This window comes from Scophthalmus maximus, chromosome 1, assembly GCF_022379125.1.
Source record: "Scophthalmus maximus strain ysfricsl-2021 chromosome 1, ASM2237912v1, whole genome shotgun sequence".
Taxonomy (NCBI): Eukaryota; Metazoa; Chordata; class Actinopteri; order Pleuronectiformes; family Scophthalmidae; genus Scophthalmus; species Scophthalmus maximus.
The window spans coordinates 7731458-7754386 of NC_061515.1; the positions used below are offsets into that span (position 1 = coordinate 7731458).

The window sequence follows — 22929 nt, forward strand, 5'->3', positions numbered from 1 at the left end:
ACATGAATGTGACCCACTATAGCACCACCTGGTGGCTCCAACCGCCAATTGCATCAAAAATAAGTTACACTGTACAGGCAGTGGCATCTTTGCACTATATGGGCAACACGGTCGGTACCGACTGATCTTCTGCATATAGGCTCTATAGCGCGAGAGAGTAATGTATATTATAACATGATAAAATTCTTAGAAATCAAACTTTAGGCTGTGTCTAGATAAATAACCATAATGTACTATTTCCTGTTCCTCAATGGTGGTACGAGCTCCCCATTGACATCAGGACTCACCTGTTCAGACTGCAGCTTACTCCCATGAATATATATATATATATATGTATATATGTATATATATATATATATATATATATATATATAATTGTTTATGCACTCTATCAATTCTTGCACTGTGGGTAATATCTATCTTGTATGCACTTATTGTAAGTTGCTTTGGACAAAAGCATCTGCTACATGAATGTAATGTAATATGCAATCACACTCAATCATTTGGATTCAAAATATATATTAATGCAGCTATACACATGCCATGTCACTGTTTCATCCAGACATTTGAAATCTAATGAATTCCACTAATTGGCTCAGCAGGAAACGTATACCTCCCGACGATAATGTACAGTACAGGACACGGAGTGCAGATCTCCCCGCGGTGGCGCAACACCTACACGAGACAAACATGTTTTTTTGTCCCACTTTCTGGATGTCACGACGGAGCCAATTGGTCTCTCGATGCCTCATTAGCTCCACGAACTGCTGCTGGAGTGTTCTGTACCGGTTTAAGTGCTGGCAATCGGTTTACTTTACTCACAAAGCTCGTCGTGCATTTTCAGTTATTCGTTTCCTACACACACACTGACAATGTGATTTGAATTTTAATAGAACTATTGTTTCTCTCTCCCTCTCCCTCTCCCTCTTGAGATAATGATTGACTATATACCCTCCTGATTACAACAGAGCGAGTCCGTCCCTGGTTATCGGCGGCGTTGTTCCCATAGCTACGTCCCAACAGATGAGCTCTGTCGTGACGCTGCGCCCGCGTCTCGGGGGGAAACCGCTCCATAGGAAACCCGCGCGTCTTGGAGCATCACCTGCTGCGCGCGCCGGAGCACGCGAGGCGCATAATAACTGCGCGTGACTTTTGCAGCAGATCTGGAGGTGCTCGCGGACAGTGGACATTTGCATCACTACCACGCCTGCACATACACGTGGTCCTACTTTTTTTTGTTGACTTACATCCCCCCCGAAAGCCTGTAAGCAGCGTTTGACTCCGGACGCGTAAAAGGAAAATTACTCACCTCCGTTGGAAATCTGCGCGCCGCAGCGTTCAGCTCCACTTAACCCTGGACGTTCAGCCGAGCATGGGGCAGCTCTAATGTCATTATAATGGCCTGTAAGCTTTCGTCCTGCGGCTGGTATATCGACCAGTTGTAAGTTTGTCAAAACCAACTTGTCTCTCCCTTCTCTCCGCCGCGCGCACCCCCGAGCCCTGCTTCTTCTTCTCCCCACTTTTACGCACGAAGATGGGCTCGGAGAAGCCGAACTTCCTCTCGCAGCCGGTGGTGAAGAACATCTTCATGTTCCGCAACGGAGACCCCTACTACGAGGCGCGACGGTTGGTGATCAACCAAAAGCGAGTGTCCAACTTCGAGACCCTGCTGAGGGAGGTGACCGGCGGGATACAGCCCCCGTTCGGCGCGGTGAGGAACATCTACACGCCGAGAGGGGGCCACAAGGTGGACTGCCTGGACAGCCTGCAGAGCGGGGAGCAGTACGTGGCCGCCGGCAGGGAGAGGTTCAAAAAGATGGAGTAAGACCGAGCTGCAAAAAAACAAACAAATAACTCATTTCAAATGTCTGTGCCCCTTTGCCTCTGTGTCCTCCTTACCAGTTAAGTTTCGTCAAGTTGACTTGAGTCACGGTCTTAAAAGATTATGCAACGCACCAGTGGTGAGTCACATCAGTGAGATCAGCAGATGAAGATGAGCTCCTTGGGGGGAGGTGTGCTCTGGCCTGCGGGCTTAAGGCAGGTGGGCTTATGGCAGCAGGTAATGGGATTTGTGTGGTCAGTTTATTCATAGAAAGCAGAGGTGAAGCAGCTGAGTGGGGAGGTATTCTGGGGACGTGGAGTTGTGTGTACGTTCACCATGTTCTCTGACATACAAGCATTTTTTGAAACAGTGCAGGGACATTTATTGCATTTATCCTCTGCATAACTGAATGTATGATTTATGGCCAACGTCCAGCCCCTCAATTTATACCACGTTGTCGCTTTAGACCTACAGATCTTTAAAGGAATTGAAAAAATCTGTTCTAATGCCAAAGCTAATACAATACATTCATTAAGGAATTCACCAATTAAGCATTCATTTGCACTACATAAGTTCATAGTAGATAACCCCTTTTTTGAGAGACTGTGCTGAGAATGATTAACCCAGACTCTCTTTCCCTTTTCTCCGCAGTTACCAACAGATCGGCTCCAGAAAGAGGAGGATGCTGCAGGCTCCTCCGGTGCCGGTAAGGAGAAAAGAAAAAGTCTTGCCTTCTCTCAGTTTGTCCGACAGTGAATCTCTGTCGTTAAGTCTGGTGAAGGTAAGTTCCTTTTGGATGCCATCAATCAACTGCCCGAGCTCAACATGTGTTTCTGTTTGTTCTCAAGTGCAGTGGCTGCAAAGTGTGCCGTGCAGCATGGTGAACAGCAGCAACGGGGCCGGCAATTCCCAATCACGGTGATCTTTGGCCTCGCATAAACACAAATCTGCGGAGATGGAACCTGTTAATATAGTTCAAATAGTCGCGTCAGTGATCCAGACGGTCTTGGAGTCTTGTGGTGAATCCTTAGCGAGAAGATCCTTGTTTAAAAAAAACAACAACACAAAGTTGAAAGTAGTTGAGTGTTGCTGTTTTCCAGTGGTGTAAGATCTGTGAAGTTTCTGCGGCCACGTGACATTGAAAACCTTATTCACACTCACGTCGGTTGAATTTGTTTTGTCTCGCATTGGGTTCCATCTAGTTTGGGAGATTAGTGAAGCCCTTCAGCGGCTATGTTTTCAAGGCAGGGTTTTCAGTTACAATCGCCTCACTCACTCCAACGCGTCCACACTTGAAACTGCCACTAAATGCAAGATACATGAGGATTTGGGAACATGGCCTCTGTACACTGCTGCCCCCCGCCCGCCCCGCCCCGCCCCGCCCACAGTGTGAAGGGTTTAGAAAGATAATTTAAGCAAGGTGTAATGTTTAGCTTTTCTCCCCTTTTGTTCTCTGTGAAGAATCACTATGTTGCTTGTCTCAGTGGCCATGAATTATTAATTTATGGATCATAATCATCCCTCCTTTGGATGCATCTTTAATCACTAGCCATGAAGTCACAGCCAAGACGAGAGCGGCTCGTCTGTTTTGAAAGTCAACCGTCGGAGCTCTTTCCAAATGAGAGTTTGTGTTCATTTTCATTTTTTATTAATGAAGTTTATCCTGTGGAAGGCAAGGATATGTTCACTATACTTATTAACACACCGAAATGTACTCACTCCATTCAGATTTTTTTATCGGGACTTTAATGGCAAAAATCAAACAGGTGGGAATTTCTGACATGCTCATTTTTAGCCACTGGGTCACAGGTGACTTACCTGCAACTAACGATTGTTTTCATAGTCGACTAATCTGTCCATTATTTTCTCGATTAATCGATTAGTTGTTTGGTCCAAAGAATGTCATAAAATGGTGAAGAATGTCAATAGTGTTTCCCCAAACTCCAAGATGATGTTTTGTTTCATTCACAGGCCAAAGATATTCACTTCACTGTCACAGAGGAGCAACGAAGCTGAAATCAGACAATTGTGATTTTTCCTTTCATGAAAACAACTTGAACCGATTAATCGATTATCAAAATAATTGGCGATTAATAAACGAGGTAAACGATTACTAATCGATTAATCGATTAACTGTTGCAGCTCTAGTCACAGGTCTTTGTCGGGATACTCTGTACTGAAAGAAAAAAAACAAAACGTTTGTGGTCAGAGCCTCAAAAACCATTCGCTCTCTCCGCTGTCTGATTTTGTGTTATCAGCTGCTGGCGAGGAGCCTTGTCATCACCGATAAACTGAAGGACTCCTTGTGGCCCCTGTGATTGCTGAGCATCAAAAAAAGAACCAATTTAGTTTACAAGGACCTCCCTCGCTTTAACCCGCCTAATCTGTCTTGATTGTTTCGATTAATGCGGAGAACTCTTAGCTCGGCTTGATGCTCGGCAAGTTTTTTTTTGGTTTGTCCTTATTGATTTTTCCGGCAATTATAGGACGGACTCTTAAGGTCAGTACATCTGATGTGACTCATTCTGACAACAGCTCAGTATCCACCGGCTGACACTACTCACGCAGAAATGCTTCCTTTGTTGTTGTTTATTTCCTCATTACCTTGAAATTAGCATTTGTCTAATTGAATATGCTTCAGAGGAACAACTTCAAGTGTCGTTCAAACCTGCTGGTTTTCTTAAAAAGCGATGTCACTACAGCTGAAACTAAATCACTTGATCGGTTCAAGTTGTTTTTATGGAAAAAAAAGAGGGCAAAATTCTCTGATTACAGCTTCTTGAATGTGAATATTTCCTGATTTGTTTGCTCTTTTGTGACAGTAATCTAAATACATTTGGTGTGTGGAAAAAAACAAACATAATTTGGGGATTTGGGAAACACGATCTTAATTTTTCACAATTTTATGACATTTTATGGACCAAACAACTAATCGATTAAATCGACAAAATAGTCAACAGATGAATGGATTATGAAAATAATTGTTAGTTGCAGCCCGAGATGTACAGTAACTATACCTATGAAAATCAGTCATAGTATTTTCCACCACCACAGATTTTTTCAGTCGGACCTTGTTAAACACAAAATCCTTAAATGTTAGAAATAAAGAACACACACATGCATATTAACTTCACTGTTGAATACCACAAAATGTACAATAAAAATACCATAAAACATCTTTGCAATTAAGTCACCGCAATTTGCACAGCACCACGGGTTGTTGCATGCTGCAAGTATGCCATGTACAGTAACATTCATTCATTCATTCATTCATCGTCTACCGCTTTATCCATTTAAGGGTCGCTGGAGCCAATCCCAGCTAACATTGGGCGAGAGGCAGGGTTCACTCTGGACAGGTCGCATACAGTGACGGACAACCATTCACTCTCACATTCACACCTATGGTCAATTTATAGTCTCCAATGAACCTGACCCCATTCTGTATGTCTTTGGACTGTGGGAGGAAGCCGGAGAACCCGGAGAGAACCCACGCATACACGGGGAGAACATGCAAACTCCACACAGAAAGGCCCTGGTTGAACCGGGATTCGAACCCAGAACCTTCTTGCTGTGAGGCGAAGGTGCTAACCACTACACCACCGTGCAGCCTATGTACAGGTGCTGCCCACTACACCACCGTGCAGCCTATGTACAGTAACATGCTGAATTAAAAAGAAAAAAGTGGTAACATACTTGTTAAGACATTGGCCGTCGTGCCAGAGTATACATTCATGGTTGTAAAAAACATTTACAGTACAGCTGTTTTACTGCAGATCATCAAAACAGTGAGGGGACTGTGGTGTCGCCAGTAGATTACTGTATTGGCTGAGTCTATAACAACATTGCCCAGGACATATAATCTAGTGGGTGTTAGATGTAAACTTTATGACCTGGTCTTGGTTTTCCTCTTAAATGTGCCGCAGGTTTGATCATTTGACTCACTGAAGCCGTGTAGGATAAACATTAACAACACTATGTGTTGTTGTTTGCCAAACGGGACGGACACCGAGAGGAGCCGAGCGGGTTTCTGTGCCACCGTACGAGCCAATAAAATATCAGGTGTTGATTAAAAAAGAAATCTCAATCGAGAGTCAACAAATCAAGGTCCCTGGAGGCTGATCCGTGTCCTGCCTAGCTCGTTTCTGTTTGTTCCCGGGTTGGACCGGTTACCGGCCGCGTGGTTTACACTGGTCTTCTGTGCTCCGTGTCGGACGCCGAAGGAAATGTATGTGCAGTTTCCAGTCGGATAGGTGGGCCCGCAAAAACTCAAAAAAGGAAGAGCCGGTCCTCTCTGCAGCGTAAGCCTTCTGCTACACCCCCGGCTTCAAACCTCTGTTGCCAGGGTGCACTCCCAGGCCCCCGGAGGACTTTTAATGTGCCTCCTCTCTTATCTCCTTCTCTCGCAGGATCCACGTCTCAGTCTCAGAGTCACAGTGTGTTACCGGGTGCTACGGGACGGGGGCCTGCGGAGCTCACACTCAGGCAGCCCGCAGCCTGAAAGGGTCGCGGCGGGATCATTCTGGTCGCTGTCACGGAGATGACAGACTGGATTATTCCAGCGTGCAAGACAGTGGCTCTTTCTCCTTGGCCATGGGCGTGTCACGCAAAGAATGCGCTCTTGCGTCTTAAAGCGTCGATTTTTTTTCTCGCGGCAAAAGCCCAAAAAACAAAAGTGGAAGGATGTATACATTGTGTGCAATAATGAGGCCACATCAACCTGCTGCCACCCTTCCCCGTAGATCGGATTCCCCCAAGCCCTGCTGCCTCGAGAGGGTCATTAGTAATCGGCTGGAGCAGCGACGCCGCGCTTGTCATATAGCAACTACTAAGCAACAGCCGCGCGGAGAAAAAAAGGTTCGTGCCACACTTCAGTCCTTCTCATCTCTCTGTTTCAGGCCAAACCGCCGCCCCACCATCGAATTATCGTCTCCGCTCGGTTCCTGAAGCCCATCAAGGAGCCATGTACAATATTGTGAGTTCGATCTCTCTATTTCACACATTTGACCACAATCCTACTCTATAAATGTTTCCTAAAAGGCTTTTAGGTCCACCTCTGTATATAACTGTGTACGCATTGCCGTTGTCTTGGACTGTCCACGAACGTGGAAGGTAATTTCGTAAAGACTGACGATTCCTGATGCCACGGGGGGGGGGGGGGGGCGCTTGAACTCGGAGGGGGGATGCCCTCCGCCACAGAAATCACTCACTGTCACCGTTGCTTGTAACTTTCCTCCCCCTTCGCCTAGCGTGGTTGCCAACGGCGACGTGTTGAACCCCGCCGCGAGGCTGCTGATCCACCAGAGGATGCTGGGCCAGTTTGACAGGATATTGGAGTTGGTCACAGAGAAGATGGGTCTGAGAGTCCTGGGGGGCGTTCGGAGGTAACAGAACAACTCACGGCAAATTAACATCAAGAAGAATGCGCGACACGGGCGTCAGACTCACGCACCACGTGTCCGTCCCTTATAGCAGACGATCGCATTAGATGATCGCCCGCTGCATTCATTTGCATTGAAGTGAAAAAGATAATTTCCTTCCAACTTGTTCATGTCATCAATGCTATCATGTACTTTTTTTGAATAACCTTACACACACACACACACACACACACACACACACACACATGTTTACTGACACTGATACGGGGTTTACACCTGACATAAAAAAATCATTTTGTATCCAGATTGTATCTGTAGATATGATTTTAACCTGATTACATTCATACCCCGTAGCCTACGTCCATGTGATCGGATCCCATTGCGATCCGATAACCACAGGTGCATTCTGGTGCCGGGTGTAAATGCTTTTTTTTCTTTTCTTTTGTGTGCTCTAGTCTGTACACCTACGAAGGCCACCAGGTGACCGACGGGAACCTGCTGGAGAGCGGTCAGCTCTACGTGGCCGTGGGAAGGGAGAAGTTTAAGAGGCTGTCCTACAGTGACCTGCTCTTCACCAGACCGAGGGGGACAAGGAGGGTCAACGGGTAGGCACCGCGCCGAACACTGGCGTCTTGATTACAAAAGCAATCTAGTCTTTGGTTTTATGAAACATCTGCATAGTGTTATTTGCTTTTTGTAGAAATATGAAAAAAAAATAAGGCCTTTGAAGAACATCTTCACATAATATTCTTGAATGATAGAGAAAGAAGATTGTTGGGTGTCTGTTTTCTCCATAAAACAACTACCAATGGAAACTATTGCCATAATAGTGTACACCTTTGTAGCTTTAGAATGTCTAGTTTCCATTCCTACAATATCTGCACTCACACATATTCTAAAACACGGACTTTTAACATTTTTTATTGCACAAATTGATACGGAAACATGCATTGTTTTTGAATATAAGTAGTTCCTTTAAACCAGTAGAGGTCCTTTTTCGTGATTTGTATTCCTATACAATCAAATTATATTGTCCATATGTGTGAAGAGTCTTGAGTTCTTCATCAAAAAAAGTAATTGAATGAAATGTTAAAGAGAGATAGTTTGTTCATTTTGTGTTTGTGTGTGTTCCAGTGTGGCAAAATCTGCAGTGTGTTTCAAATCTGCTCAGAGCTACAGTCGTTAGCTCCAAATATTATCTTCAAGACGGATTATTTGCACATGAATAAAAGTCCTAGTGCTAATGTTAGATTTCATCTCCCAAATATTATAACTTTTTTTTTTTTTTACAGTCAATGGAGAAAAACAAACAAAATCAGGAAGACCATTTATAATAATAATATAATTTAAGCACATATTGACCCCAGGACTGTCATTTTTCAGATTTGAACATTTTTAATATACACTATTTTATAGGGGCTGCAGAGTGGGGTAGTGGTTAGCACTTTCTCCTCACAGCAAGAAGGTTCTCGGTTCCAATCCCGGTTCTGCATGTTCTCCCCGTGTATGCGTGGGTTCTCTCCGGGTTCCCCGGCTTCCTCCCACAGTCCAAAGACATGCAGAATGGGCTCAGGTTCATTGAAGACTCTAAATTGACCGTAGGTGTCGCCCAATGTCAGCTGGGATTGGCTCCAGCCCCCCCCCCCCCGCGACCCTCAAATGGATGAAGCGGTAGACAATGGATGGATGGTCTTTTCCTTTTTGCAGTCATTTTTCAATTTTTCAATTCTTTGATTGATGACGTATTACAGTGTTATATAAATGACATGTTTTTGTCTGTTTTGTCTACAGAATGAAAGCCTTTTCTCTTCCACCTATCTACAGATTCTCCAAGCAAAATGGAAATGTAAGACCTTTAGATCAGGAAGATTTGAATACCATGTTTTGCAAAAACCCTTAAAGTTGACGGTTTCAGCCATGATCTTTTTTCTCAGTAGCGATGCTATTCTTCTTTCATCAGGTGCAAAACGCCAGACCACGATTTTTATACGCTGGTGGAGGAAAAGCTTAAAAAGACTAAGAACTTTTATAGATTGGGTGACTCGTGTTTGTCTCGTTACCTACGTGCTCATTGACCCGAAGCTCTCAAGGGCTCTTACGGTAATAGTCAATGTATGTTCTTTCATGAACTGATAAGACTTTCACTTTTGTCCCCAGAATAAGTCCACGGTCCGGTGCAGTGCGAGTGGAGACGGAGACCTCAAGACCTCCCCTCCGGGCCACCACGGGAACAACAGGGAGCACCTGTCGTCCATCGTCAGGGAAATCTCTCAAGCCAGGCTCATCTCTCTGAGGAAGAAGAGGAGCGGACAGAGCGTGACCCTCACCATCTCCGACAACGGTAAATGAGAATCATGCAAAAGCTCCTTCAAGTCCAGCTCCAACGTGTTCAAAGTCAGACCACAGGCAAAGTCACACAATTACAATGGTGTGTTTTTTAGTTGTATGTCTCTGCTGTGATTATCTGACTTGCTTTTCAAAAGATACGCACAAACTGTATATCTGATAATATCCGTATATTCTATATCATAATACAATTATCATAACACAAACTTCTTGTGGCTCTTTGCAGCCAACAACAAAAAAGGATGTGATGGACGTGATTAGAGCTGCAACAGTCAATCGATTAATCGATTAGTAATCGACTACAGAATTAACTATTTTGACAATCGATTAATCAGTTCAACTAGTTTTTATGGAGAAAAAAGGTCAAAGTTCTCTGATTTCGGCTTCTTCTGGTTTCTTTGCTCCTCCGTGACAGTTAAATAAAAACATTGTTGGTGTGTGGACAAAACAAAACATCATCTCGGAGTTTATGGAAACACATTTTTCACCATTTACAACATGTGCTTCAATTCAGAAGATGAGCGCATGGCTTAAAAAAAGCATATTCCCTCTAGTACACGACAACGTGAAAATGACCCTCACTGTAGTATATTGCTTATAATATATATATATATATATATATATATATATATATATATATATATATATATATATATATATATATATATATGCTTCTGTGTGTGTGAGCTGTCTTGTCATGAATAATGACTATAGATTGTGGCACAAACAGAGATATATATATATATATATATATATATATATATATATATATATATATATATATATACACACACATATGATGTAATGCACGGCCTTTAAAATCTTATGTAACCTGCCGCATTCTCAAATGCCCACACAGTGGCACTGTTGCTCTGCGAAAAAACACAGCAAGACGTTTGTGAAAGTCAGTCGAGAATGATGACACTAAACCACTATTACTAGAAACACATTACGTCATCTTCTGGGCTCAAGTCCCTTGTTGCATCCTGCAGTAACTCTTGGTCCTCCAGTTTGACCTTGGCAGCTGTCACTTCACCTACCACGCTCATGTTTTGTTGCTCTGACGGATATTTTGACACCAATGCTACATATATATTGCATACTATTGTAATAACAATATGAGAGGTAATCAAACTTCAATAGGAAAAGGGGGATTCAGAGTTTTGCGCAGACTGCCGCTGACGTCATCGCTGCTCCTGCTGCCACATTACGTCACCGCCTGGCTCGTGATAGATGTGGCCTCTTTTCTCCTCTGGCAGGAGGGAGTTGACAGCAGAAGCCCAGAGGAGCGTGGAGAATTGTGTCCGTGGTTCAGGGGAGCTGGCATTTTGCATCAAAAGAGGGGAATGAGGAATGTGTGTGTGTGTGTGTGTCTGTGTGCATGTGTGTGCATTCAAAATGCATAATGTCACCCTCACAAAATCCTCTGTACATCAGACTCTGTGGCATGTCATATTACAGGGAAAGCGCACCCGTGTTGCATTATTGGTCCCCTTGGGTGACTTTGACCAAAAGATTAAGTTAACAGACAGACAGCCTCGGTAAACGAGATCAGGCGTCGGGCGAGATCGTCCGGGTGGCTCGGAGAGCATATCGAATCCTCATGCACCCGCCGCCGTTTGACCTATAAAGTGTTCTGTGTAAACGCCGTCTTGCTCACGAGAAAACATATTCTGCCCCTTTTCTCGGCTTTGTCACGAGGCGCCCTGGACGTAACGCAGGGGCCGTTGGTCTGTCGCTGTCCACGGTGCTGAACACACTTCGCGTGAGACGCAGTCGGTCTGCGGTCTCCTCCCTCTTTTTGTTCGCTGCTTCTCCCGAAGAAGAATCAATGCTGACGCATTAATTTGTCCGTCTGGTTTTACCCAGAGCAAACATGAGCCGAGATCGTTGCCGCTCTTTGTCCCGCCACAAACACACCGGCTCTTCACCCATTCGTTTTCCTCGCGTGTCGCCGGCCGTACCGGTCCAGTTCGGCTTAGCTCAGCACGAGCGCGGTGTGAACATCACCTCTACTGAGGGATTCACAGCGGAGAAGCAGCAGTGCCTTTGGGGCGCCCCGCCCTGCTGGGGTGTGAGAGGCAAACACATCCCGCTCTGCTGCCAAAAGGAAGCGCGGCCAAAAAAGTCGGCCGACTGGCAGAGTCTGTGGAAAGAACGCCGCGTGAAACCCACACTTTATGTCCCCACGTGTGCCGGGACAGTGGAACAAAAGCAACAGATTATTAGAAAAGCGTCATGTCATTGTAAATGTATTCGAGAGAAAGGCACCGTGGGAGAAAGGGGATATAGAGATATGAAGGGGGGGGGGGGGGGGGCAAGACAAATGAGACGGAGTAACCCCGTAACTTGAGATTCGCCCTCTGTTCTGTGCTGACTCTGTTGTGACAGGGAGGCTCGGGGGTTTTTTTTCTTGCGTGCGCGTCTGTGCACGTGCGCCGGTGCGCCAGGCCCCATTATTCACTGTCCATCAGCCGCGGAGCCAGTCTCCAGGATGACTACCCCGGCAGTTTCTGTCTGGTGTATTGTAAAGCCGCCGACTTTTCTGCTTCATTAGAGTGAACACAGTGGTTAGTGACAGCGAGGACAAGGGGGGGAGGCGGTGTGACAAGTCATGCAGCAAAGGTCACGGGACGAATTTGAACTCGCCATAACAAAGACATGTGGCTTAAAAGACTTAACCAACAAGACATATTGCCTGTTTTAAGCTTTTCCCCCCACAACAGAGTTTTACTCTCCTTTAAACTGGGTACGCCCCCTGGTCCAATCTGGCCAGTGCTAGTTTGGTTTTCTTTTCAAAAACACACTCAGTGCTCCGTTTGTTACCAATTACCAGTGGTTGCTAATCTCAAAATAGAAACAGGATGTTTGTCAGTGTTCTTTTTCTGAGAGGACCTTTTGCGATCGGTTCAGTTTAATGGGGCCCTCGGGAGGAGCGGGGAGGCGGAGGGGAGGAGAGAGGGAGTGAAGACGACAGTGGGAACGGGGGGAAAAAAAGGGAGAAGAATAAAAGATAGGAGAGAGAGAGAGAGAGAGAGAGAGAGGTCTGGTCAGATGAGGGGAGACGGGACGACGAAGGAGAAGGCTAAAGACGGGGGAATCAAAAGCTCGCGGCGATGGAGGGAGAACACTGTGGTGAAGCATTAGAGAGAGAGAAAACAGAGCACAGGTGGAAACGAAAGGTGAATATGATAAAGCACGGGGTCGTTGGGTTGTACAGGAAGGCACAGAGATACCGTATGTTGTAGGGCACAGGGATGCAGGGAGTTTGGATAATTGCCTTTTCATTTGGATAATCTCTCCGCTCAGAGTAATCAAAGCAGAGTTTTCACCCGTCTCTGCCTCTCGTTGCCCGGGGACAAAACTGCCGCTCGGACAGTCGACAAAAGTGCCTCGTGCGTCAAGGAGGCGGGACAGACGGAAAAGGTATAGACGAGAGGAGAAGAGACGGAGGGCGATGGGAGGCGGGGGGGGGGGTCCGTTGACAGCGAGGGGTCTGCTGATTATCTGGACTCTCATACACGGCCTGTACAGCAGATGCCTCTGTGCGTGCATTAATGAGGGGGCACACTATCGCACAGGCTCTGTGATCCGCGTGCGGCTTTGCCCGAACGTGATCAGCGTCCGTCCATATAAAGCACAGTGCCCTTTTAACAACACGCGGCTGCTGCTTTAAAAGAGAAGAAAAAGTTCAATTCAAGCGGCCTCGGCTGCCAGAAAACCCGGTGACACAATGCAGACGACGACCGCTTCTTCTGTTAATAGCAGAGTTTAGCGTTGAAACCTCAAGGGCGTCCACTTCACTCAGAACCTCCTGCTGTGAATAGCCCCTTACTTCCTTTTCATGTACCAGGCCCCATTTCTGAAATGCGCTCCAGCAGGGGCCAAATCAATTCATGACACACGGCGGATTCCACATTATCTCCGCTCCGTCCGTCCGTCCGTTATTTTTTACCTTGCAGTCGGGAAAGTTGAGGTATTTGAATTTTCTTTTTATACAGGGAACATTCTTGGTATTATTAACAAGTTGACTGTGAAAGAAACGGAGGTTGTTTCGTCCGTGAGAGTTGTGCGCCGTGCGAACGCTGGCTTGCGTGGGTGGGTGTGTGTGTGTTTGTGTGTGTGTGTGTGTGTGTGCGTGCGTGTGTGTGTGTGTGTGCGCGCGCGCGCGTGTGTGTGCCTTTGCGCGTGCACACATGCCATCCAGCCAGATCAACCCTTGCCGCCTCTGGTGTCATAAAAAATGTGATGCTGCCGTGGGGAATTAGCCCTGTTAGCATATGTTCCCATAATGCCTGTCAGCGTGAAATAGGGTTCAAAACAGCCCTGGGAGGCAGGAGACATGTACACAAAGAGGCCGTGTGTCTTAAATCGTGTGCCTGTGTCAAAAAAAAGAAGCGGCTAAGCAGCGGAGGATGAGAGATGGCAACATTTGAAGGAAGTTTTTTTTCTTCTTCTTTTCCTTGCCAAGTTCTTAGAAAGTGTGATTTGTGAGCACTGTTTCTCAAAGTATTTGTGTGTGTGTGTGTGTGTGTGTGTGTGTGTGTGTGTGTGTGTGTGTGTGTGATGTGCCTGCCTGCCTGTTTTCTTTCCCTTGCATTTGTGCACATTTCAGACAACACGACCATCCTTCCCCTATCGCTCTTTCAACACCCCCCCCCCTCTTTTCACTGCACCAGAAGCAGGTTCTCCGTGACCCTTTGATGCAGGATTACTGGATTAAAGAGCAGGGTAGCTGCGCTAATCTGCCACGTTAATCTGTTAACAAGTGTTTCAGCTGTGACATACAAAGTGTAACGTTAGGGTGACGCGTGACACTTTCGGTGACACAAATTTTCCCTGACGTCTGTCACTTGTCACCGTGCCCGGCTTTGCGCGTTTTGGAGGAGTTTGTTTTTTTGGAGGTTGAGCTGGTAGATGCGCGGCTGAAGTCGTTGCGATAGGAGCATCGGCGGCTTCGGGGTTTTTGCGTCGGCCTAAGACACGGAAACTTTGACATGCAGTGTAAATGGCGAGGAGTAAACATCTCATATTTGTGCAGATCCACAGATTCACGAGTTGGAGCTGAGTGCAAGAGAGCGCTTGAAGTTGATGTGCTGCGAGGGCAAAATGCTCCGTTGTGCCGTTTCTGTCTTTTTCCAGTTATGGTCCAAACTTGTGGTTGAGGGAAACACGACACAATGAGTTGTTGTGTTTAAGAAGATAAAAACAAAATGCATAAACTGTTCATATCACACTGAAGAGACCGATGGTGATCAATCCTGCACCTATATGCTGTTTCATCCAAAACTCTGGTATCCATCTGACCTACATGTTTGTTTGTTTTTTTAATGTGTATTTGTGAAGATATGCCTCAAAATGTCAAGTTTTAAGATATAATTCTCAAAATGTCAAGGTTTGCCCTATGGTGAGGAATCCTTCAATAAAATGTGGGGATCCGGATCACGGCCACGAACCGCCTCTGATCAATGTCTCACGCAAATCTGTCCGCAATCCCGCCCGCAGACAAACATGCAGGCGCAGGAGACGCTGGCAAAGGTTTGAGATCCTTTAAGATTATGAACATATTGAACCGAATCTGTGACCTTTTGAAAATATTACTTGGCCTGTCTGCCTGCAACATTGCTAAGCAGAGCTTTGCTCTGGTTTTCATGTCAGAGCTGTTTAAGCGCAGGGCTGCACACGGGAGGCATTTTCTACAACTCACTTTAGAGAGAGTGTGTGGAACTGTTCATACAGATGCATCTCTGAAACAACAGAAATGCTTTACAGAACACATTTCATACGGACCGTGTGATTAGGTTTTTGTGAGTAGAAGGGAGCAGGCGCATTGATTTAAAGGGACACTCCAGGAAGTGAACAGCCTGGAAAAACCCTGGAAACGGGACCAATCAGTGAGATTGTATCTCCCGGCGATGGCGATGACAGGCGAGGAATATGACATTGCGCGCACACACAGTCGGGGGGACTCGGAAGAGAGAGAAAGGTCAAACTCAGAAACAGCCGAGACTGAGATGTGATGCCTTTCTGTTTGCTAATATGGGGTCAAGCTCCAGGGAGCATCGCCTTAACCCCGAATCGAATGATTCTCTCGAAACCCTCACTGCATAGCGTACTCCCGCTGTGTATGCATGAGACGGAGACAGAAGCCGAGTTGTCCAGTCATCAGGTTTGCAGCAGCTGGACTGGCTCCTCCGTGCAGCATCTCTATAAACGGGGGCCCCCTCCGACGGTTGCCATGGCCATGCAGTCATTAAAGGGGTTTTAACGGGACCCCGGTCAGTGACTGGAGCACGCCTGCTGAGTGGCAACATTTCATAATTACCATTTCGGAGTTACTGCCCATGTTGTTTTACACTCCACCATAACTCACGGCATGTGCTGACTGGGTGGAATCGGAGTGTGTGTATATATCCGTGAGCAATACTTTATGGTGGTATGCAGGCGAGCGTCGTGTCGAGTGATTTATGTTCATACAGCAAGTGTGTCAAGGCTTGAGTGTTTATTCAACACTACGGAGGTATTCCGCCCCGAAAGTAGAATCGACCTGCGATGGCCATGTCAGGTTTTTTTTTTGGTTCATGCTTTGGTTTATTGAGCACAAGTACGCCGCGCATTACAGCTGTGATTTGGGGTTAATTCAGAGCTGCAGCATCTGCCAGTTAGGTGGTTTTGAAAGCATTACGATCCGGCCCTTGTGCGACCAGGAAAAAGGAAAAATACAAATCCTGGAAATCTAAAGCGTTTCCAGGATCCATGTCTTTTCAGCTCCTGTGAGGCAGAAATCCACCCGTCAGAGGAAAGAAGGCCTGAGTGTCTCATCGTGCCCATTGGCTACGAAAGGGATGTTGTGTCGCCCATAAGGCCGCGGCCACAGAGGCTTGATTCTGTTCTGCATTCCCTTCCTTTTCAAATACATTGGCAAAACCACCCAATGGGATTTACCTATACTGTGGGTGTTAAGTGATCTATCGACAGTAAATGCTAGATTTTTTTTGTGTGTGTGTGATGAATTTCTTGTGAGCAATGCAACAAGTTGAATTAATACAAAACAGGGGAAGACAATTGTTATCCATCTTTTTTTTTTAGATTTTTAGTCAACTTTCTTTCCGATGATGCCAAGATGCTTGGTAACAAATGGAAGGATGTACCTGTTTGCTTACAGGTTGGCAGAACAGGAAGAAGAAGAAAAAGTAAAAGTAAGAAATATTTTTTGGCAGTTGTTGACAATATAGTCGGTGGTAAGGTCGGACCTTAGCACATGGAACCATGCAGAGGGGAATGTGTCGTGCTGCTACATGTTGCTTTATTAATGAATTCTATTAATATCATATATTTCATTCAATAGTTTTTACATCATGGTGTAAACAGCACATTCATGTGTGTTTGTGTGTTTGTGGGTCCGTGTGTGTGAGTGTGTGTGTGTGTGTGTTTGTGTGTGCGTGTGTGTGTGTGTTTGTGTGTTCATGTGTGTGTTTGTGTGTTTGTGTGTGTTCGTGTGTGTGTGTGTGTGTGTGTGTGTGTGTGTAATGAGAGAATAGTTTGCTGGTTGAGGAGTGGGTGGATATTGTAATTTACTACCTGCTATCACTTCATCTCCAGTTGTGTTTTATTACATTTCTCTGGAACACCAGTCATTTATAACTCCACCTTTCACGAGAACGGCAGTGAGAGCCATTTATGTGAGTAATTATACCCGCTTACAGTTGCATCCTTGTTTTACCTCGCGATGATGGATGAGATGTGGCATTACCACTGAAATGTGCGTGTGCTCCGTTGCCGTTTGTGTGCCAAATAGTGCACAAGCGAGAGACGGAATGTGTGTGCTTCTGTGCGTGTGCGTAATTTTTGCCTGATTGTGAAAAAAAAAAAGAGAGACAAAACACTTAATACACAAGTGCGCACACAAACTGTCCACCGCTGAGCCACAGCCCAAATCCACTGGATTTAATGAAGAGCAAGAAGGGGATGTTCCGAATGTTGTATTTAATTTGATTTAGCATTTTCATGAGCCTGCTCCTCATCCTCAAATCACGTTAAGATGTTTAGAGTCGCAGCGGCTCATCCACTGCTTACTGCGTACGCTCCGCCGTTCAACGCTCGCCGCTAATGAATGCGGGCGATTTCCATAAAATATTCTTAAAGAGGTCCGTTATTATTACCATAACGTTTCATCTCCGAACATAGCTAAACTTCAATCAGTTTTGCATTTGAAATGCATTAAATGTCTCCATAAACTCTTCGTAATCTCTACCTGAGTCATTTTTCTTCTTTAACTGGTATGTGTGGAAAGGGGAAACTAATATTAAAGACATTAATTACTTCCCTTTTTTTCCCCACCACTCATTTCTGATTGGAAATTCCTCAGTCTCATCCAGTGTTTCAAAACAAGTGTGTAATTATGTTGTTTATCAGAGCGTATAGTTGTATTCCTCTTATGATGTTTAGGGTTAATTATTCCGAGGCCTTTGTTGCACATGCTCACATGAAAACTGAAGGAAAAAAAAATCCCCTTATTAATTTTGCACTCCAACAAACCTGCCTCGCCGGGCTGATTGCTTCAATGGAGAGGAGTGTGGCTGGTGTTGAGCCGCGGTGTGATGTCTTCATTTAAACACCAGGATCCACTGTATCTCGCTTTGCAGTTGTTTAGGCCGCGAAAGATGACAGGTGTTTCCTCGGGGGGGCCACTGGAAGTATATTTCCCATGGCTGAAACTAATCTGGCGGACGATGATGAAGGCTCATCGTGTTTCTTTGTTCTCTTGTCTTTCTATAGTGCCGCGCAACTAATCTGTGGTTGTAGCAGCTTCCATGGCAACTTTCAGTGGCAACGGGAAAACGCTGCCACAAAGAGAAACAAGCCATTTCTTGAAAGTTAAAAAAAAAAAGAAGAGAAAATGCAGTGCCCATTTCTCCCTGCACGTTAACTCTGTGAGCCCCTAACTCTGAAATCCACTGTTAAAGATACACATCAGCACTGGAATCTATTTAATAGATCTTGTGCGTTTGTATGTGTGCAGGTATGTGAAGTAAGAGCGGTGGGATTCATGAGGCACAACATCCTCCTGCCGTATAATAAATGACCCCACACTTCCTTTGTCTGGGGAACTTGTTTACTTGCCTGCCTGAAAAAAATCCTGGGTGTTTCCACCGTTTACCACCAGGTGTCACTCTTGGGCTTTGTTTGTTCAAGCCTGGAGGGGGAAAAAAAAGGGGGAGAAGAAAAAACAGAAAACAGCTGCCGAATAAAAGCTGTATAATTTCAACAAGTCACTTATTGGGTGTTGTGTAAAAGCTCCCTTATTTATGGGAGCGTTTTTATGGTTTTCTGGAATGATGTAATGGGCTGCGATCGAGGAATTCAGGTTTTAGGGTCTTGAAAAGTTGTCAGCACATAAAACAAACTGGTGAGGATTTTCTTTTACACAACAACACCTTCATTAAATCTGAATTGGAATCAACCAGCGCATAGCCTGCTTTTTGATTTGTTTTCATTTGAACCTTTTCACAAACACAGAGTTGTAAGAGATTTAGTCTTGTTTGACCTCTTCAAAACAACAGTTGTCCCATCTCTGCTGCAATTTATTGGATCTGATTACTTCTCTGCCCCCGACTTCGTCTTATGCCCGTATGAGATAGAATAAATGTGTCATATTCACACTGTGTCACTCATCTAGTTGTTTTATGCCTGGCGAGCCAATTCAAAACATAATATCACACATTAGGAAGAAAAGGTGTTTTTTCTATATGTTCTTAATGTCACAGTGTCACACTGAAACACGCTTGGAATTATTGTTTTTTCATTCTTTTGCAGCCAACTTTTTTTTCTAAATCGGCCTCAGTTGTTTGCTCTGCTCAGTGATTCTGTGTTCACCTCCATATTCACAGACGACCAGGAATCAAAGGCTGATGATGGAAACACTGATGACAAAACCCCTCAAGACCAGCCAGCAGAAGAGGTACGAGCACATAGCAGTGTACATGCTGGACTATTCCAGGAACCAGTAATGACATCTTTACTCAGAGATACTGTAGTGAGGTGCACACGGTTTGATGTGACCTCTCACACGTGGGCGCATCTGACACATTCCCTGCAATAATGTCTGTGTAACATGGCATTCTTTCATCTCGTGGTCTCGTGGAAATATCTTGTCATGATCGCATTGATTATGACATCAGTAACTGGAGTCTGATGCAAGCAATCTTATAATTTTCCGATAAAATTTGACCGACTTAAAAGTTTACTCTCTGAAGAATTTAGATTATTTAACCTGACTGGCATTAAGGTTCCGTGACTAATAATAATAATAATAATAATTATATATATATATATATATACATTTTTATTATTATCATTTTTTTTCTTCTTCTTATTTAACTTCTGTACACCTGTGCTCTTCCCTGGTGGAAAATGACCAGCCATTGGAAAATAAATGTGTGAAATTACAATTAGTTCAGGCACCTGTCCATTCATAAATAGCAAACAGACGTCCAAAATGTGTAATATTCACAAGGGATGATGTTGGTAAAAAGATCTAACGTGCAACACCAGGTGATAATATGTCTATTATTATGGATTTATAATCAGTTATAATGGGGTGCTCATTTTTGACAGGGAAAACAAAATGAATGAACACAAAACAAACAACAGCAGGATTAAGATACAGAAATAATGCAAACACCACTTGTAGATAATATCTACCTTTTACAGTAAGCACACAAAATAATAACCATTGTTTGGTTTGCCATGCTACAGTAGGAAGCTCAAATGCCTATTTTTCTTTCTCCACTACTTGTTGCACAATGATTGATGTTCCATTAAAAGGTTCTTGGATTTTTTTTTTTTTTAATTTAATCTCTGCTTGATTTGTAAGAGCTCAAGATTCTCTAGTGCTGTGTGTATAGGTCAGAGGGGGGAATTATTGTAAACAATCCAATCACACCACGTACCTATTACAATCTAGTATTGAGAGCTATAAATCGTTTCTATGGTATTATTCCATTACAGAAACCAGCAGATGAAGATGCAAAGGCTGCAGAGGAGAATGGTGAAAAAGCAGAGAAGCAGGAGGAACCTGCTGCTGGAAACACCAAAGAAGAAGAAGCAGAAGAAGCAGAAGAAGCAGAAGGAGCAGAAGAAGCAGAAGAAGCAGAAGGAGCAGAAGAAGCAGAAGAAGACGTGTCCGCCAGCAAAGCCGACAAGGAAGAAGACCAGGACACGGATGGTGAAAAAGAGGTAGGGGAAGAGATGAAGGAAAATGAAGAGACAAGTAATGAAGAAGAGGCTGAGGCAACAGCAGGACCCGAGGAGAAAGAGGATGAGGTAAAAGAAGAAGTACAGGGGGAGGAGGAGGTCACGGATGAGAGTAAGGGGGAGGTTAAGAGTGAGGAGCAGGGGTCCAGCGGTAGCAACAGCGATAAGAGCCAGGGCAGTAACGAGAAAGAGGATGGAAGCCATGCGTCTTCTGAGGGCGAAAAGGACGAGCAGGGCGAGAACACAGAAGAGGGGAAGCAAGATGAAGACAGGGAAAAGGAGGAGAGAAGCAGCAAGGACGAGAATAGTGATGTACACACAGAGGAGGAGCAGAACGGGACGGAAAACAGCGACGACCCGGGGAAGACTCAGTCAGATAACGAGACAAAGGACGACGATAAAGACAAAAGTAACAGTAGCGACGGTAACCAGGAGGGAGATGTGAGCAAAACAGACGGGGACGCCGACAAAGAGTCGGGGGAAGAGGAGAGAAAGGAGAACGGCGAGGTCAGCGGAGAAGACGATGGAGAGGTGGAGAGTGAAGCAGAGCTGGACGCGGAGGACACAAATTCGGCCGGGGGGAAAGATACCACCGCGAATGGGGAGAGAGGGGCGGAGGGAGGGGACGGAGAGAACGGAGAGAACGGAGAGAACGGCAGGAAAGAGAAGGATTAGGAAGAAGAAGAAGAGGAACACGTCAAAGCCGTGGGATTCGCAGTGCCGAAAATGGGAAAAGCAATATCTTACAACAATGTGAAAGTGAAGGCAGGTAGCAGAGCCAATCCGTGGAAAGTAAAGCAAAGCATGACGTGACTGCAAGTCAGACACATTTATTAGATGGCCTTGTAGAAGTCGCCCTGAAAAGAAAGTGATTTTGCCGTAGTAGAATCGTTGAATGTCTGACAGCTACATAAGGTCAAAGGCAAAAAAAAAAAAAACGACTTTAAAATTCAGGTATGCCGTATATCCAAAAGCTGTTCACCGAAACATTCCTCGCGTCTGAACAGAGACAAAGAATAAAAGCTATACTAATACATCTTCATTTTATATTCATAAGACATACTGCAAAAGTTTGGGCTGCTTTATTGATCCCGTAAACACTGTGGGCACTGTAGTGAGGTGATGCAGGGAAATAACTTAAATTGTTTTTTTGTTTTTTTCCAAAAAATATAAGTTTATTAACTGGGTATGATTCTGCTAGCTTGTTGTGAAATGTGTTTTTTTTTTTGTATGTATGGCTTTTTTTTTTTCTTTCTCTCAGAGTAATTGATGAGATATATGTGACACCGTGTCTGCGTGAATGTTGAGCTGAATTATATGATAATCCTTCATTAGTCATTATGTCTCATGGATATGTGTTTATTTGTATTCATTCATTTATCTTCTACCATATAAATAAATAAGAAAATAACAATTGATTTACACAGACACATCAATACAAGTGTTTTCAGCTTGCTTACATTCATAATAAAGGATTATTTCAGTACATTAATTGCTTCTTGCAGATTCAAATCACCTCTATATTTTTCACCACTTCATTGATCAATTTCATTCGCATATCAACAATAAAAAAAAATGACAAGAAAGACAAACTTCTCTTTTGGAAATCTTCATTTGATAGTTTCCACACACAAAAAAAAACTACCAGTGCATTTTGTATTTCGGGGAATGTTATTTTTCTTCCTTTAATTACCTTTAATCATATCCTCTCTATAAATCTGTAGGTTTCGGATGTTTTTATATTTAATATTATATGATATGTTTAGTGGTAACCACATGATTGAGTCTTGTATTATGCTTATATTTATCTATAGACATTTCTCTGCCTCAACTGCTATAGACTCCGTTCATCGCGCCTCCCTAAAACACATTACATTTACACATCACGGCACTTTGTATGGAAAAAAAGGGATGCGAATTTCCAACAATAAGACCAGAACCACATCACTTCCTCATCAAAATTCAAGAAAAGACAGGCCCAAGGAGTTGACAGTCCTCGCCCCCACGTAGTCACACGAGCACATGGCACTAAGTAACGTCAGCTCCAAATTCAGCGCAAAAGGCTTCAGTGATGTACAGTATATTCTGCTGCGTTGCCGGGTCAACTGATCCTTAGAGCTAAAGGTT

The 22929-nt window shown here is 44.5% G+C and overlaps 1 protein-coding gene across 1 annotated transcript; it reads left to right on the forward strand.

Annotated features, from left to right (window-relative positions):
- Positions 1-942: 942 nt before the first annotated feature.
- LOC118292679 (doublecortin domain-containing protein 2-like) lies at positions 943-22383 on the forward strand. Its single transcript, XM_035621576.2, has 9 exons — positions 943-1821; positions 2474-2528; positions 6718-6794; positions 7069-7203; positions 7656-7805; positions 8992-9046; positions 9358-9541; positions 19437-19507; positions 20557-22383. The coding sequence occupies exons 1-9, from the start codon at positions 1535-1537 to the stop codon at positions 21475-21477; spliced, it is 1935 nt and encodes a 644-aa protein (XP_035477469.2). The 5' UTR covers positions 943-1534; the 3' UTR covers positions 21478-22383.
- Positions 22384-22929: the final 546 nt, after the last annotated feature.

Coding starts and splice junctions, on each gene's coding strand:
- LOC118292679 (XM_035621576.2), top strand. CDS start 1,535: ATGGGCTCGGAGAAGCCGAACTTCCTCTCGCAGCCGGTGGTGAAGAAC. Junction 1,822..2,473: donor GAGAGGTTCAAAAAGATGGA/GTAAGACCGAGC, acceptor TTTTCTCCGCAG/TTACCAACAGATCGGCTCCA. Junction 7,806..8,991: donor GGGACAAGGAGGGTCAACGG/GTAGGCACCGCG, acceptor TTTTGTCTACAG/AATGAAAGCCTTTTCTCTTC.